The sequence below is a fragment of the Pangasianodon hypophthalmus genome, chromosome 9 (assembly GCF_027358585.1).
Source record: "Pangasianodon hypophthalmus isolate fPanHyp1 chromosome 9, fPanHyp1.pri, whole genome shotgun sequence".
NCBI classification, from domain to species: Eukaryota; Metazoa; Chordata; class Actinopteri; order Siluriformes; family Pangasiidae; genus Pangasianodon; species Pangasianodon hypophthalmus.
Genome location: NC_069718.1, coordinates 13,190,912 through 13,210,636, shown reverse-complemented (window position 1 = coordinate 13,210,636; position 19,725 = coordinate 13,190,912). Strand labels below are relative to the sequence as shown.

Here is a 19,725-nt window from a genome sequence, read left to right as displayed (position 1 = left end):
TAAATGAACAAGTAAATTAATAACAGCAAACAGTATGTTTCTAACATGAGGCCATTCAAGCACCAGTCAACAGAAACACTGACATTAACTGGACTAATAACAACTGCATGATGTATTAGTTGCCAAAACCATAACATGCATAATGACTGTTGGTGGAAAAAACCTGGCTCCACTAATATAATATCACCTAACCTTATCCTGTGCATGCTGCCATCAACATCTGCACATTTATTATTCCAGGGGTTGATTATCAAATCTCACAGAGGCTTCATTTCTATATCTCTATCCCCTGCTTCTAATCATTAAAAGCAACGATGGGAAAATACAAATATTGAGAATATTCTGGCATTCCCACAGTTTTGTGGCTATCGGATACTGTCAGGTGTCAGGGAAGCGTACAATCCCAGTATGTTTCTCTCTCTTTGATAAGATTTCAGTATGCAGTCACTGTGCTCATATGCAATGTTAAGATGTCCTGCATGATTACCAAGCCACTGTGCATCATAATGTGCGTTACATCTTATCTAGGTATACAACTGTCCATGGAGGCCAATGGCTTCAGCTCAGGTGACTTTGTCATGTTGTTAAATATTTATGACCTCCGTTGTTAATATGGTAAGCATCTGCTTAATACCATCAGACCTCTTTTGGCTATTTACTCCTCCTATTTAATGAACACTTCATAGTGAGCAACAGCGTTCACCGGAGTCAGAAGTAGCTGAAATGAAGTGCTTTTGCTGGCATTAAAAAAAAACAAAAGACCTACCTCCTCTCATTCTCTCATCACCCCCTCAATTTTCCCTCATTTTCCTCTCCAAGACTTAAGGGTCTATTGACCCAATTACAGCTTGAACAAACCTTCCAAAATACGCCATTATTCTAATGCAGAGAAACAAAAGCTAGTGCACAGGATAGGACATTAGTTGGGGTAATGGTGTGCTACTCCTGCTTCACGGCAGTGTAATTATAATAAAGGTTGCTTTTTCATCTACTTGTTCTCTTGTTTTTGCAGTTAGGAGCTGTTTTTTTATGTTCTCTGCATCTCTCGCATTCAAATGAAGAAATTCTTGTCAATGCTGAAAATCTCTGCAGTTGTTTTCTATTGAATCATATGCTTATTTTTTCAGTTCAAAGTCACAATGATGGACAAACACACAGCTCTTCAGTTCCATTTCTTGAAAAAAAGAGACACAGAACAAGGTAACTTGCCCATAAACAAGTTTATGAACAAGCACAAAGAAAGGAAATTTCTAACAATTACATTTTAACATTAGACTCAGTGGAAAACTTTGACATGGATATGTTCGCTACTGAATTGGTTAAAGCTGTGGGAACACTGTTGCTAGGCAACTGGGGAAAATTAGCACATAAACTAGCTAATAACTAAGGCTAATGATTTAGCAACAAACACAGAGCTAAAGTACAAAGTTAAGACATAATAACTCTTAAAAACAAGACGAAACTTTCTGGAATAGCAACATTTTACTCATATACAATATGTTGGTAAATACCTAAGAAAAAGACTCCAAACAAGAGAACTTGCACTGTAATTACTATTAGCATCAGCTGCTAACTGAAGTTATGGGGTCCACCATATGGAGAATTGAAGAAAGCTGACAGAAGGTTTACATTTCCAATTTACTGAAAACTACAAAAAAGTTCATATAAAAATCTGATTTGATATGATAAACAAATTAAACATATTATGTTTAAATATAGTCCCAGTTCACACACCCTGGAGTATATTTATATAATATACAAGATGTAAACTTTACAACATAAGAAACAATAATAAAATAACAAAATAATATTTTTATTCCAAAAAACAGTATATTTTGTAATTTTGGCAATTTTTGTAGCTGTGATATGATTCCGCATATTGACGTATGTCTTGCTGAAACAGGGAGTCAGTCTCTCGTCATGTTGAACTGCCTGACTTAATTACACAACAGCCAACAGTGTTCGAGATACGCCACACTGCCGAATCTAAACAAACAGGACAGCAGGTTAGCGAAATAGCTAAATACTGACAACAGCAAACTTTAACAAGAGCTTTTTTTCTTACTCTTACTGATGGAGAAGCACCGACAGTGTACATGGAATCATTTCCTTGCTTAGTCTAAGGAAGCAACATATTCATCACACAGTTCTGGGACATATCATTTTTCCCAGAAGTGAGGATCTATAAGGTATTAATTAACTCCAAAACTTTCTTTTCTTTCAGATATATGGTCATATTTGTGTCCACAACACTGAGGGACAAAAAGCTCTGAAACTATTTTGATTCAAGGGAACTTTAAAGAATTTTTAAATATAGGCCCATTGAACAAGAATTCCACAATATTATATTATATTATAATATTATTTCAATTTATTTAATGTGTAAGGATGCATACAATTATGCAAATATACTGCTAATATATTTCAAATATAAATAGCAGTATATTTGCATAATTGTATGCATTAAATAGTTTATTAAAAACTATGTAAAAACTTATTGGATTTATTCTATTGGGTCTATTATATCTGTGTAAAACACCTATTGGGTTTTTAACGATAGATTCTGACACTCAAAATAAATAATTAATAAAAAAGAATCCTATTGGAAATCAGTTAAAACACCTTACATAATAAAATGGAAAATTAACATTACTCCATTGAAATAATTTATCACAGAGTAGACAACATCACTGGTCTATATTCGGGTTGCAGCCGTATTCCTGAGTTGCCATTACTAAATACCTAGCCTACAGCTAAGCTTCTGTTAGCACCCACAATTCCTTGTGGACTGAGCATGCGCATATATCTCCTTTCAGTGGAGTTTCTGAATAAGGTGTTTACATGCAACAAATTTCCGATTAAAACAGGCTTATTCCAGGGGTGGGAATCGGAACTTGGGGAAACAGAATATTGTCTTAATCTGAATCGGGCTAATCAGATTGCGGCGTTTACATGACTCAGTATTAATCAGAATATTGCCAAATTCTGATTAATATCAGAATATTGATGTGCATGTAAACATAGCCAGTGCTGTTTGTAGTAAAGTAAATGAAAAAGGTTTGAACTCGGTCATTATACTTATGTGTTTGCAGTCCTCCTCTGAGTTACACATTTTTTCGCTCACATGACTTTCCTTCGCTTGATGCTTCCGTTCAAAATAATAATTTTTTTTTAATTTATGGGCAAAATCATTTTTATGCTGACAAATAGCATGTATATGTAGCACATTAGCTACATACAGCTCTCTGGCACAGAGGTTTAATTCTGATGGGATATATGACACATTGTTTAACAACGGACGTGGTGAATAACATGTTTTGTGGAGAAGCACATCATTTAACCCCCTAAAACAGCAAGTTTGCATGCAATGTGAGCAGCCATGATTAGAAGATACACTGCATATAGTGACTCATAAGTATTCAATTACATTGATAGAAACACATTATGGGAACTTTTTGGAAACAAAAGTCATTTAGACTCAGTGCTATCTTTGCAGCTTGGGTGCCAACAGGATCATCTACAACACAGTTTCATGGCCCATTCAGCAGTGAAGCGAGTGGGTGGAGAGTGAGTCACAGGCTGGCTTCTAAAGAGTCTGATCCAGCCTGCTGCAATCTGCACTCTGATGCTTGTTTGCCACAAATCGTTCCATGTGACGCACACTCTTTATCTCGCCCCCACATGCGCCATAGGACCCCAATCACTGACTGGCCACGTGAGGGAACCATGTCTTATCAGTCCTCAAGCAGCTATAATTACTACATAAGTAGGGGCCGCGGTGGCACATGCTCATATAGTAGCTCATTGATCATTTCCTGTGAGTTGAATGGCTGGAAATGGGTGGGAAAAGGAGGAGAAGCTGCTCTCATTGAGCGAACGAGATGAGTCTCACCTGCAGCAATCGATATGAACACATCTCTATTTCACCAGTGAGAATAACCAGGCTGTCTCATGTGCTCAGAGGAATCCTCAAATACTTTCACTTCTTTTATCATTCAGCTCAGAACCTCTCTCTGTAGAAAATCTATCCCTGTCTATTTTGCACTCTATCACACTTTGTTCCAGGAAGCTAAGGAGCTCAAGATCACACCAGGTATCTGTTTAGTGTGTGCATGATTTATTGTTATTCAGGTTAAACTCCTGACTGTAAGGCACAGTGTACAGGAGACACAGACGCACTCTTCTATATCTACCTTCCTCTCCTTTACTACAATTTCTTAGCTGTAAAAATTTCAGTAAAAATAAAAGCATGGCAAGATGTGAAGTCATGAATACCTCATGTGACTTAATGCCGTTCACAGTTTTTACATTTCCTTATCTATTTATGGTATTCAGCAGAAGCCCTTATCCAGAGCGACTTACAGAAGTGCTTTGTAGTCTCTGTAAGATATGTATGTTCATGCTAGTTCAGTAAATCAGAGAAGACGTCATATCTTTCTTTGTACACTGAGGGATGGAGGGTCAAGTCGAGCCATGCTAGAGGCACGAAGAGAACGAAGAGAAGAGTAGAGTGTGATAAGTGCCTTCAGATGGTTAGAGGCTGGTTGGTTTTTTGGCTTTTGAGAGCAGCTAGAAAAAGCCAGTGGAAGGAACACAGCAATGGGGTGATGTAGGAACCATTCTTCCTCCATCTCTGTCTATCTACAGCAGGAGAAAACAGCCAGTTCTCAGGTGTTAAATTATCCACCATGTGGCCTGTATAAACATATCCATCACACTGTCCAACTACCAGAGCTGCACAGAGGACTATCATATATACTGCAAGTCTAAAGAGTGTCTTTCCATTGCACAGTCAAGAACAAACAAGACCCAAAGAGGAAACATCAGAACTTTCTTTTTTTCACATCATAATGTTTTATTTTTCCTCTGTGTTTTCCTGTGCTCATCTATGTGTGATGTGCTATCAGCAATTAACAACGCCACTAACACCTCCCGGAGTAATATTAGCTCATATCAGTGTCCTTCTTAAGCCGAAAGCTTTGGTACTGGACCGGTGGACGGCAGAAAAAGCTTCAATTTTCTTGCAGTTTGTACAGTTGGAAAAAGTAACATGACTTGAAGAGAGGCAGAGGACAAGAGAGGACAGTATATGCTGTCTGTCTTTGTATTGGAGAAAAAAGGGGTGTGTGTGAAATAACAAAAAGAGAGAAAGCTTTTTTTTCAGTTGGAAGGGAAAAAATAGAAAAGTAACAACATGACATGAAAAATATGGGATAAGAAAAATGAGCAAGAAAGACAACAAATATATGATAAGGATCTAAGGCCTAGTCTATGAGTATATCTCAAAACCTTTTGCCTTTCCATCCATAATAAATCTATATAAATATATATATAAATTTGAGTCCATTCTTGAAAGTAGAATCTAAAAATGGCATTTTCATGTTGTAGTGTGGATAAGCAGGGAAAAGTAGCTTTTTGAAAACCACTTGAATGTCATATGATCTCCAGAATTCCAAGATGGCCAAATCATTATTATTATTATTATTATTATTATTATTATTATTATTATTATTGTCTGTATTAGGCATTTTAATTGCATGTTTGACTGCTCTATATAGTATGGGATGTGCAAGAAAGCATTTTTATGTTCATATTGTTAGCTTGGAGAAACAGAGGGTAAGTGTGAGAGAGACAGGACAGTAACATCATGTGTCACTGGGGAAAAAAAGAGCAAAAGAGAGAAAAAGAAGAAGAAAGAAAAATATCATATGTTTAGTTTCATGTATTTACAGGGAACATGATCAGTGCCAGACTGACAGAAAGAGAAAAGAAAGAATAAACTTTATGGTCTTAACCTGTAGGATGAAAAAGGACACATGTCCTTTAATGCACGTCCTCACGGACACCCACACACACACACACACACACACACACACACACACACACACACACACACACACGCACACGCACACGGTCAGGCAGACGAGAACAAAGCAAAGACGGCCAGAAAAATACACATGATGAGCAGGCCATTTCTGATGATCTCCGCACACGCTGCTGTCTTCAACAGAAACAAATCCAGAGACGAAAAAACATAAAGCCGGAAATAGGGTTGGGCAATATGATGATCTAAAATAGATATCATGATAAATTATTTCACAATACACTTTTCTGAGATATCACAGATATCACAGATATCACAACTGTTTTATTACATTTTTTATTTTTTGCTTATTTTTTGTTTTTGCTAACAGCATTGTTCATCCCTATTGGATTATGTATACCAATACACAGATAAAAAAATAACTATAAAAAAACAAATAGAGCAGAACAAAACTGATTTAAAAAACAGACTAATCTGTCTTGTGAGTCAACCTGCACAAATATTTAATCTCACAGAAAATGTCTGAACACAATCATTTCATGGCCTGAACACTGCACAAACAAATACTTCATTTGTTTTCTGTGGGGTATGTTTTATTGCATGTAATATTCAAATTCAATTTAAAAAAAAAAAAAAAAAAGAAACACTATTATGGCATTATGTGTGAGATCAGCTATTGTGCTGGCCTCCGACTTCTAGCACTGCTAGTAGCTAATTCTTTCATGGTGCAGAGATTTCAACTTATTCTTATCACTGAGCTTTAATAAGCTATTATTGTGTTCATTTCATTTGAGTCATTATGGACTATGAGACAAAGGAACAATGTTAATCCAAGCATGATCTTATATTAAACTTAATGTCATTACATGACATAATTTTGATGCTGTCACTCTCGTCGCTGTGACTGTTCCTGTTGGTGGAAAATCAACTAGAATGAGAACCATGTTCTGCTAATTTCTCTTTGGGACTGTTATCATTTTTCAGTTGATCACACTGGTCCCATGAGGTTCTATATAAAGAGGATGTGCTTAAGTTCATTCTAACTGGTCTAATAATACAAATTCTGTATGTGAGGCTCCTCTACTAATACTCATTAGCCCTTAGCATCAGATAAGAAAGGAACTGACCATATTTCCATAGTTTCTTTCTATCTTGTTAAAAAGCACAGGTAATGATAAGTTCTTCTGCTTCTCCACAGCTCCAGGCCACAGCTTCTGAAGTGACTCCCAAACAAAAGGCTTGAAAACATAAAGCTAAGAATTAAAGTGCAGACTTCTGCGACAAACTATGGCCCGGAAATGCACCAATAAAGCCACCTGTATCAGTTTATGAGTCCCTTATTTTCTCCACCGCCTGTAACAAGTTCATAATGGTGATCCAAAAAAAGGTCCAGCAATAAACAGCAAAAGAAATGCTTGCGAGTACAGAGAGTGCCTGCAGTTGATAGTGGCATGGGGAGTGATTAGAGAACTGTTAAGGAAAGGAAACTCTGAGAACTTGGGCTGGAGTTCTGGGCAGTTTCTGCTTTATGCTACACACACAGGCCTCCTGACGAAAAGACATCAATGAGTACACTCTTAGAAGGGTTTTTCAGTTTGTCCCTCTGGTGGAGTCCTTAAAGGTTGCATGTAAAACTGTACAACAGAGTGATTCCCTTTGAAACAAACTTTATAATTAGAGACCCATTAGGAAGCTAAAACCATTAACCATCAGAATAACCCATGAGGAACCATTTTTAGGAGCGTTTTTAGGGATGAGGAGTTGGCGGGGTGTGAAAATCTTATTATGGGCAATCAGAGGGAGAAATGGAAATGTACAATATGAGAAGGTAGTTAAATGGAGGAAAATTTTCTCTCGAACTTTCGTTATTTTATTACTTTATTTTGTTTGCTTTTGCAAAGAAATGCAAATGCACTGCTTCAGATCCACCATTATCCATGAATTACTCCTGACCACACCATAGTCAATCAGATTCTGCTTTAAAATGTGTAACATCATGTTTTTCCAGGCTTTCCTTTCCTTCAAAACAGAGGTTTTGAACATATTGATCTGGTTTTACTATTTTATGTCAAATAAAGAGTGACAAAGGTTTGGCAGGGTGTGAATTAGAAAAGCTGGAAGCCTTTCACACCTAGTAATACTATAAGAGAGAAAGGTAGACTCTTCTACCCAGATGTCACAGCAGGAAAGCACACAGAAAGATCAGCAAACACATAGCGCACAGACAGACCAGAGACTGAAAAAACACAGTGCCTTGGCTCCCTTCGTAAAAAAAGCTTATGGATATCTTGATGGCACTGTAATTGAAAGCCCCTGGGTATGAATGCATTAGCAGGGAGCGCAGATGGGGAGTGTTCATGCTGACTTTCCATCAGTGTATCTCCTGCTATTCCTAGAGACAGAGGAAACCCTTAGACACTTTGTATAGTAATAGTTACTCAACTTGCATTATAATGTTGTTTCAACACTCACCCAAGAGGATTCATCAGTTCTCCTGGACCGAAACTTCTCCTGGTGCTACAACTTCAAGATATCTGACTGTCTAGATTAGAGGTGTAACGCAAGGGCACTATCTTTAATTGTATTGGGATTTAAACCCAAAGTGGATGGGTTTTTTTTTTTTATGAGCTCTACCACTATGCCCCCAAAAAACACTGGGGAGAAAAACCTCAAAGGTAGAAATGCCACCACTGTCAATGCTGACAGTTCCTCAGCCTCAGCTACATCACTCAAGTTCATAACCGGTCTCAACTGGAGATGCAATATTTTCTAGCAAATTTAGTTGGTTCCCAAAACATAAACAAACTAGTAGCCTAATATAAACCACTGCAAGCCTCATGAATGAATGAATGTTATATGGTTATTTTACAAGCTTCATACCTGACCACATGCTTGTGCATGCATGAAAGTAGAAACCTCCCACTTACATTACTTTCTTGTTGCGTCCTGTGAGAACCAAGTCCTGATGCACACCTCTCGTCTCAACCAGATGCTATGTGAAACTTTCTGAAAAGCTTGCTAAAAAACCTGAATAGTGTGCTTCCTATTCATATCTGTATTTGTATTAATTAGTTTCTGTTTTGGGCACATTATCTGTTCATTCTGGAAAAAAAAATATATCACTGCATTCATATTTGTATTTCATTCATCATCCCTAGCCTATACTTCTTACTACTAGGCATTTTAAAATGAGTTACAAGTGTGACAATGTTCACAAACCATACACAATTTTTTCCTGGTATGTTTATGGCTAGTTTAGGATTTACAGATGATGTAAGATTCAAGGATTTAACTGGAGATCAAACTCAACAGTGAAGTACAATGATAAAGAGTTTCCCCAATATGTCCGTCTTATACAAGAAAGCTAAAAGTTGGAGGAAAGTGAACTTCTCTTCATAAGATTCAGGGCAGGACACTGAGTTCTAATGAAGCCTGAGTCCCACACTAACTCTAGCCATGCCCTGAGGAAGTGAGAACATGGAGCAGGCATGGAGAAACTCGTAACTATACATTAGCCTCACTCACACACTGGAACTGGATGTGCCATAACAAACAGGTGCAAGAGACTTTAACATAAAGATCTCACTGGCTATATTTACATGCAGAGATTTTCATAAATAAGAAAGAATCTGTTTTGGTTGAGTGCAGGGAGTAGCATTTAGCATCAACATTACCATAAGACAGAAAAGCCTGTGAGTCCTGGCTAAATGTAACAAGTAGCTAACAAGTAGCTTAACTCAGCATAAGGCCAGATCACACTGAAGCATCTGAAGTGTGTTCTCCATGTATGCTCTATGTACCAGATGCAGTACACTAGCATTTCAATCCACAACGGCTGAAATAGAGGTGCATTGTGTGTTTTTATGATTTATTGTTATCATAATCATGATCAAAATACGAATTTTTTTATGCTAATGCAAACCTCACGATGCGTCAAGTATAAACCAGCCCCCACAATTCAAGCCTGCACATTGCAATGCCCTTGTTTTGCGCTTCCTCTCTATTTCTTTCCCTACTAGTGCATGCTATGAAGCATAAACTCCACTGAAATCACACAACCACTTATTACATACTATTAACTATAAAATCATATTCTACACAGATGTCACAAATGTGCAACATTTAGTTTCACAGAAAAATGTCTGTATGGTAAAGATACTCATGGGTAACCATAAGAAAAGATGAATATGCTGTTTATTTCCTGCCCTACTATCTCATGTCATTACAGCCAGCCCAACCTTGACTGCCCCTATCCCTCATGCCTTTTTTGGGTATTAGGTTTCTTACTAAAAATGAAACATGCTTTTGTGTGGGTAAGATGTGCAGTAGGCGTGTGGTGTAAATTGAAGAGTTGGCTGTCGTGACAGAGCCACGATGTGACTGCTGTGAAAGTGTCTTTATTGAACAGAGAAAAAAAAAAAAATTAAATCTTCTGAAATATGTGATATAAACCTTTTTTCAGTTTCTGTTTGTTAAATGGAAATGTATAATTCTATTTAGATGATTATTAAACATGATGTTTATCCAACTTACTTAACTGGATGAAAATTTCATTTGGATCTGCTTAACCAGTTTACTGTATTTCAATTTACAGTGAGGTCCAAAAGTCTGAGGCCACACTGAAAATCTGGGAGTTTTTTGTTTGTTTGTTTGATTAAAATAGGAAATAAACAGAAGGTTTTAGAATTTTGACATATTTGAAACAAAGAAAATAAATGTTCAATACCTTGAATATTTAATATTCATTATTCTGCACTATTTCTAGGTCCCTAATGAAATGTAAGCAAATGGGTGATATTGACCATGTTAAATGCTTTGTACAAAATGTCAGATTTTCCTCACGCCTAATCTCTTCTACTGAAGCATGTGTTCAGGCCACACTGATATAATTGATCTAAAATGAATCATACGTTTTTGCACAAACTTGTGGAGTCCATGTCAGCTCGAGTGCACACTGTCATTAAAGCAAAAATGGGAACAAACCAAACACTCTGAAACTTTGAAATTCATGTAAATATATCAAAGACTCTACTTTTCACAAAAATTGTTGTCATTTATATAATTTGTAATGAAAATTGTTTTATTAAATTAGAAAAGTAGGCAAAATAGAAGCATTTTCACTAGTGGTCTTTTGGACCCCACTGTATATGAAGGATTTTCATTCTATTTGATCTGTCAGTCAGGTTATTAACAGATAATATGATAATATGGGAGAAAAACAATCCCAATCGGAAAATATTAAGGGTCTTTCCTTAATTTTCCTTCCCTAAAATAAATGTCTCTCTGCCCTAACTGAAGACATCAGTATAATAATAATGCACAGTGCTATAAAATATAAAAATGCAAAGCTGGTAACTTCACAGTACTGGAAGCTACTGCTGGTCCACTGCAGTAATAAGAGGACAGGACGTTACTACACTCACCATATGGAGTGACTGTGGCAGAAATCCAGAGCAGAGATGATCTGTCTGAAGAACTTGCGTGCCTCTTTGGGTGTTAATCTCCCCTTCTTCACCAGGTAGTCAAACAGTTCTCCTCCAGACACGTGCTCTAGAACCAAATACCTGCAGAGTGATGGGAGGTAGAGAGAGAGAGAAATCATGAGAAAGATCATTAAGAAGGAAAAGGAGACAGACATATAAAAGTTTTACAAACAGACACAGATAGACAGACATAGAGACACAGACAGAGATACAGACAGACATGCGAACAGACAAATGGTCAGACAGACAGAGACACAATTACAGTGACACAGAGACATTGATAGATACATGGACAGAAAGATACAGACATACATACAGTCAGAGACAGGCAGAGAGACAGGCATAGACACACAGGTACAGACAGATGGACACAGACACAGACAGACACACACACACACACCAACAGACAGACAGGCAGACAGACAAGCACACAGATACAGACAGACACACAAACAGACAAAACACAGACTTAAACAGACAAATACATAAACACACCAAAATACAAACACAGATACACTGACAGACAGACAGACGAACAAACACACACACACACACACACACACACACACACAGACAATCACACAGAAAAACAGACAGACAGACAGTCAGACACAATTTGAGGAAAGATTTTTCTTCTTCCTGGCAGGTTTTATCAGCCACCTGTTGAGCACTGGAATTGAACACCTCTGATATTGACTTAAGCAAGCAGACAGGGAGCAGAATGGCTCCCTGAAGCCTACAGCGCCAAAGCTGTCACGTCTTTGGATAAACCCGAGAAACAAAACTAGAAGAAGACTCATCCATTTCTGCAGGGACGCAAGAGTGTCACGTCTTTCATCAGATCAGATAATGTCCTCTCTAGGAGCCTTATGACTACAAGATAAATGGAAGAAATGAAATCAACAGTGGGGAGCAATGGGAATCAGCAGTGGGAGGCATTGGGATGAAAGATTCAGTGGATTTGGGTTTGGGTTTGGGTTTGCTTCTAGTAGAGGCAAGACGAAAAGGAAGTTTCTCAGTTCTGACAGTTTGTCGGTGGATTTTCTGCATTGAGAAAACAGTCAAGATAGGCAGCTTTCTGTTCTACAGCTGCGTGTTAGAGTGTGTTAAGCTGGTTTTCTGTTGTATTTTAATATTTCAGCTTTATTATAAGATTATGACTTGCCACACTGTACGAGATGATTCCAAAAAAATCTTGCGTGAATCTATAACAGACTGTCCAATAACATGTTCTCCATGTCACGATAAAGATCCTCTAATGATAAACCTACAGGGTTGCATAAACAGAAATAATTTTAAGTGAGCTTGAGGTAATATCCATTAGCATGTTTCAATTACATTACGCCATTGCCCCTACTGTATTTATAACTGTCTCATGAGTTTGTCATCCTATTGGTGGGTTTTAGACAAGCATCATAGCAGCGATCACACTGAAATTTTAATAAATCATTTTAGAGATGGCACAATACCACTTTTTCTTTTCCGATACCGATACTGATACTGAAACCTTGACTATCAGCCGATATCCACACCCATCCAGTTTTTTCTTTACAAATACACACATGCAAAAAACACAACTGCAACTTTCATACAAAAATGACTTATGTCTGTTTGAATGTAAACATTTCCAAAAAAAAAAAATCTTATCCGAATCCAATTCTAATCTTTTCCATTTGTTACAGGATCAGATCAACTTTATTCTCTTTTTCCTCTGCTATAAGATCCACAATTTTTTGCTGGGATCAGGCCGATACTGAACCTGGTGATCGGGTCGGTGCCATCTCTACAAAAATTTCTGACACTGCCAGAACTTTGTTGTCAGCTGTTTTTGATTGCAATGGCACTACATCTGTCATGGGTGAGCAATCACATTATGTGATCTAAGGGCAATCTCAAATCACAACCAATTAATTATTTTTCAACGCGTAATTTTAAAATTTATCATACAAATATAAAATTTTTTTTTTTTAAATTCATACCGTGTAAACACAGCTTTAGAGACAAAGAAAGAGGCAGTGGAATGAATGTTGCTCATTCCTGATGGCCAGAGAACTTCTGTACATCGCCAGCTGAACTCATTTCTTCATTCTCCTTCCCACCTGCACTGGTAAATTGAATCTTTGGAGTTTAAAGTTGCTCTCTGATCTCATCATTATCCTCTGGCCTTTTGTCTCTCTACCCAGAAATTCCTACTGATCTGTAACTCGCACAGCCACCATAAACGTCTTAAGCAGTTTTATAGGTTCTGCCGGTGGGCCGTCCTGAGCTTTCTAATACAATATTGTCTCAACTGGTTTCCTTCGGTGGGTTTAATGACTCCTCTAAGCCATTAGAGGTTAACAGAGGTAATGCACTCTGACTTACTGAGAGCACATGGCACAGAGCATCAAGAGCTTAAAGTGACATTAAATAAAGAGGATACACAGAGGAAATGCTTATTTTAATTGCTTGCATTGTTTGAATGGAGAAGTACAATAATCCCTTGCCATTTCAGCCAATGCCTCAAGGCTCACGCACGCACACACACACACACACACGCACACACACGCTGACTGGGGCTGAGTGTTATTTCCGAGAAGATTATCTGGCATAACATCATGTTATTTGATTGTTCCAAATCATTTTAAGAGGGATTTGTTTGTGCAATTACCAGTCATATCTGCACAAACTATCAGAGATGTGATTTGAAGAGAAATTCTTTTTTGCATTCATAGTGTGATTTGGGAAGGCAAATGAAATCAAACAAAACATGTTGGTCTTGTTTACAGGGCAGCCCGAGCATTATCACAGCTTAAACAAACATTGTTTGCTCTGTTTGCCTTACACCATATGTATCAGATCCACAAGGTCAGCTTTAGGACATCATTTTTAAGAGATAAACCAACATAAAGGGCAAAATGAGATATTTTCTATTTATCTGGTCCAGGCAATTTATAAAGAAAACACCTGTGATCATGTGCAAATATTTGAAGCTGAAGTTTTCAGCCAGATGTTGGATGTTACGTGCATTATCCTGATGTTTACATAACTAGTCACCTTTATATATATTAGTGGATTTCAGACTGCTGTGAAAGAACAAACACAGATTCATGTTTTTTTAATATTATTATTAATAGTACTTTAAATAGAGCGGCTGAGTCAGCCGGTCCTATGAGTGACTTACACACTCCAGCACAGGGACTACATGCTAGCAATAACTCTGTCAATCATACAAAAAAATGTGAGCAAAAATGCAATACTTACAAATATTTTTTGTTTTCGTAGACGTCGTGCAACTTTAAAACGTGTGGGTGTTCTATTAGCTTGAGAATAGCGATTTCTCGTTCCACCTGTAAAAAAGAGGAGAAAAAGACACTGAGATCCATAACCAATTAAGTGCATTTTAATGGATGTGTCAGTGTTTCACAAAGACATACACTCTTTTTATACATGTGGATAAAAGTGGTACAGTGAATCTTACAATAGAGTTTCTCCTCAGCATGAACCAAGGGTTACATCACCAAACATCATGAAAAGTTACACAAGAGTTTTCCAAGAGAAAAATAAAAACTTTCTGATTTTGTTCAGAAGTTCAACAATGCAAACTTTTTTTTTTTTTAAATGGAGCAAACGCAAGGCGAGAGTGAATGACACAGCAAGCTGTTTAACCGTCACATCACACTGTAACATTCAAAAGAAGTCAAATGTTGTAGACTTTCTCTAAACAACTGAGAGTGAAGTTATAAAGGCCATGATGGCTCCTGAGTGATGCGCTTTTAACAACACTAAAGAGATGTGGATAGACCCAGACAGACTCAGATCCAAACTTAGTGCTTCAGCATGGTTGCACTGCATATGACTTTATTACCAGGAAGGAAGAAGATGGATGGCACAGGCTGGCGTCTCCTTAGTTGAACACTCACATTGTCAAACGTCAAACTGAGTGGCTACCGCTTTGGGTTTTTCGACACTTCCCATTGCTACTTGACATGACCAACTAAATACATGTCTCTGACAACACATATGCAGCCCTTATTCTCCCAGTGTGGTGCTACTGATGAAACTAAAGCACCAGAATCCTTTATACATTGGAATATAAATGTTTATATAGTCCCTGATTAAATTCTAATGAAGAATTATATATGCTTGCAGAACACATGTCTCAAAAATATAATATTACAATGCTCTTTTTTATGTTTCAGGCTTTTATTGGAAAGGACAGGAATAAAACAAAATGGAGCATGCTGTTTTGGAAAAATGTAACCACCCAAAAGTTGATTAATTTCCTATAACAGAACATTTCATAGTGTTTTATTCCATGCATACCACAGTGATTTGTCACTGATTAATTAAAAAAACAGCACATTGTACTTTTTATCCATTTATACCTACATTTAATGCTGTGGAATATCTATGAAACAAGTTAGTTCGTGTTATTGCCTATATTATAGCAGCTATAAACAGTTAAAGAGACAGAAAAAATGCAAATTCGATACTGATAATCGTGAATATGCAAAGTTGTCTGAAGTAAAGACTTTCTCAAGGCAGAAAATTTGAAGTTGTATCTTTACCTCTGACTGTTACAAAGCGCTGACACTGGGGCCTATTAACATAAATGTTAAATAAATGTTTCCATAGAAAGCTTCACAATATTAACACTTGTTTTCTCTCTCTTGAAGTTAATAATAAAAATAAAAAACCCAGCTTGTCATGTTACCAAGAAACCAAAAAGCACAAGCACCTTGGTCTGAAGACTTTCCTATGTTTGGAAATTTAGTGACTATTACAATTTGCGGAAACCTACTCCTCCTTCCATAAATGTTAAATAAATGTCTACTAATAGAAAGCTTCACCACATCAACGATTATAAGTTTGTCTTTGTTAAACAACAGGTTTTTTTAGACTGAGTTTATTATTATGCTTAGATTATGTATGAAGTGCATAAATTAGATATAAAATTTACAATTCCACACCTTCTGACCAATCAGATTTGAGAATTCATGCCGAGGTTCTAAAGAAACAATAATGTGTACAAATGAGTGCATTAATATAAACCTGTCATGCAACTGTTTTTAACCAGACTCAAGAAATCCAACCAGCACTGGGGTATTAAGAATTATGAACAAATGATATATTGTACAGCTCTAAAAAATATGTAAAAAGAGCTGAAAGGTGATGGATCTTTGCTTATCCCGCTTGATGCACTATTAAGTTCAGCAGCAGGTACAGCGCTGCCACTCTGGAATCTGCCTCCCATCTGCAAAGCCTGTAACCACTTTAACCAGAAAACCAATCACAGTCTATCAGAAACACCTTGCCCATGCTGAGAGTATTATGTAAGTAAAACTGTAGCAGAAATGCAACAGAATGTCCTGTACAGTCATTTCTAGTTTTTACAGACTGTAGACCCTGCTGTGCCACATCGATTTGTCTCCAGTCTGCACACAGCTGCACATGTAAGCACTGGTCACATGTATGGCCAGCACTAAAGTATACACAGTCTGAATGCATTCCGCTTGTGGATAAAAATGGCAAGTGGTTTTGACATATCCAGCCGAGCCAGCAGGGAAGCCAAAGAATTCTCCAAATCTCAAACAACAAAGAGTTTAAGAAGCCAGGACTGAGCCAGAGATTGTGCCTGTTGTACGATCGGCATTCATCTCTGATTCACATCAGTGTCTTGGGAATAGTTCCAGCATGCACAGCTGTCACATGTGATCACATGATGGAAAGAGAGATATTTTCTCTACCCTTCTGACTCTCCACAAACCATCATCTCTCCACAAACCATGTCACACACATATACACTCAGGTAGTTTTCTACTCGTTGCTTTTCAGTTGAGACCAGCTTGTGTCATGTCTGTGCATCTAAAGTGATACAGCTGATGAATGAGACAGAAAGGTCTCCATATACTGTACATATAGTTTTCCAGTAATGACACCTAGAAAAATGAGAAAATTTAAATGTTTTTGGAAAATAGTATTGCGCTCCTGGCTCTATTAAGCCTCTGAGAGTGCTATTTTTAATTACACATTAAACTATATAGATCTTATCACCAAGTGTGGTACACATTTAATTTATCCCACAGCGCTGTGGAATTCTCAAACAGTGCCAGCTTTAAGGCAAATCACAGGTTTATATTAATGCACTCATTCTAATATGCTATTGTTTCTATAGAAACTGCTAATTCACTTGTACATAATATAAGGATTAATAATAAATAAATTATATTTAACAAAGAAAAACATATAATCTTTGATATGGTGAAATGCTCTAAGGAAATGTTTGTTTAACATTTATGGAATGAGTCTCCAGTGTCAGCATTTTTAAAGTTTGCTATATGAATGTTAATGAGGGAAGGACTCTTTATAGCTATGATATTCATGAGAGACAGGACTAACTTGTTTTATAATCCATTTAACATGAATGGATAAAAATTGTTCTTTAAATAACATGCTCTTTAAAGAGAAATGTGTTTGCATGTTTGTACACTCCAGTGCATGCAATAATAAGAAAAATAATTATCACTGAGAGGTAATATCACCCCATTGTTTATTTGCCCATAGCACCAACTCATGCTTTATTCCTTACTTGTTTTATCTCTATTTTACCAACAGGATCTTGATGAGAATCTCTTTTGAAAAGGGCATAGACAAAACGCTAGCATAGTTGGAAATCTGAGCAGATTTGAGTTTTTTGGGGGCTTATAGTGCTTGTATACTTTCATCCTTTAAAATTCTACTTGGTTCTTTGGTGTATTCTTTGGTGTATGGCTGAATAATTTACACTTAACCATCATTTTAAGCTTAACTTGCCACAGGTTCGTAACTGTACACTTCACACGTAATAATTTAGTAAAACTTGGTTGAAGAATGGTTTGTGTGAGAGTGTCTTGTTTCAGTCGGTCAATAGAGCATCAGTAGCAGTTGTGAGGCTGATTTTAATGTTAAACATTTTGGCAGATGTGAGTCATTCCAAAATAAAAATTATGGAAAATGATTCCTAAATCGTGGAACTCTGATGTACAAACTGTGTCTAATGCAGGATATAAACTACTGCGGTGAAGAGTTTTGAGGCATTTGCTTCAGCATGCAGAATATTCAATTTAACCCAAAGCATCATTTCACCCCAGAGGACAGTTATGACTAATTGCTGTTCATCTGATGCTTTAAATCTATCAATATGATAAACCACATAAACATCAGCCCTGCCGTATTGAAGCCAAGTCGTTCACCTGGCATCTTCCTTCGGTGAGAAAACTGTGGATCAGTGATCTAGCGGCATTGCAACAGCCACCATCTTGACAGAGGCTCAGTGATATGGCACAGCTCCGAAGCTTCTTCATCCGTGTGCCAGGAGTGCCAAGCAGTGCCAAACGAGGCCAAGCAGGGCCAGTGGCAAGGCCAGGGAGAATATCCAGGCATAAAAAAGGCCAGTATTTCAATATGGTACTTCTGGAGGAGTTCAGACTTTTTCTGAGCCGCACACAGTAAACTTTAAGAGTGATATCTCTTTTCTCTGCTCAAGTAGACCTGCTGCAAATTAGCACATTCCCTTTGCTCCATTCATTAAGATGGAGTTAGCCCACTGCTGCTGAACTTCTCACTGCTCCATCTTGTAGTATTGACCCATTTGCTTCAAATGCCAGCAAGCCAGCTCCCTGTGCTCCCTTCTCTTATGAATAGACCAGCGTTAATTACCTCCACACATCTGTGTGCATGCGTCCATCCAATTTCCATACAGCTTCATTACCAAGTTATTACCACAGTTCTGCAAAGTCCTCATCCTGCAGCGCTACTGGGAGACTGGGTTTGATCCAGGCTCTGAGCTTTAGCATCGAGAAAGCTAATCAAGCAGGACAAATCGTTAAAATGCAGGAAGGTTACCCTCATTGTGCTCTATTTGTCTCTCACAGGTCACAGAGTTTAGCCATCTGATAATTACCTATAATGTAAAAAAGGTACATGGGCTAATAGAGAAGAACTTGGAGCTCGTTTGCAATGGAGGAATAACCCTGGAAAGATCACACGGCCGCTCGAAGCCAAGGTCGAGCTTGTGCGAGAGACTGACACTAATCCAAATTGGTTATTTGACAGCGAGAACAGCAAGATAATTTGCCTTGTAGAATCACCTCAGTTATCATCACTGTGTCATGATCATTAACCTGAAAAAGGTCAGTTAGAAAATGTTCTGTGTAAAATCTTTGACTGAAGTACTTGGATTCACTGGTGCTAGCAGGGAGTTTTCTTCTCTTAACAGAATTTTGGAGACTACAGGAGGGCAACAATTGAGGCCTTTAAACACTAATAAATGTACGTTTTTCAGAGAGAAAAGGTAGCATACTGTTTTAATACATTACATGTAGAGCGGACAGACTATGAATTTTAATATAGTAAAATTTTAATAGATTAAGTACATTCATTATTATTATGGTACAG

At 37.4% G+C, this 19,725-nt stretch overlaps 1 protein-coding gene across 3 annotated transcripts in view; it reads right to left on the bottom strand.

The window, feature by feature from the left end:
• brsk2a (BR serine/threonine kinase 2a) overlaps nucleotides 1-19,725 on the bottom strand; it is a 189,498-nt gene that overhangs the window by 43,606 nt on the left and 126,167 nt on the right. For all 3 annotated transcript variants that reach the window (XM_026920029.3, XM_026920030.3, XM_053236793.1), the window contains exons 3-4: nucleotides 14,551-14,636; nucleotides 11,248-11,388 (exon numbers count right to left, since the gene is read on the bottom strand). In XM_026920029.3, the coding sequence (XP_026775830.1) occupies nucleotides 11,248-11,388; nucleotides 14,551-14,636 (227 nt within the window). The remainder of the gene's footprint in view (nucleotides 1-11,247; nucleotides 11,389-14,550; nucleotides 14,637-19,725) is intronic.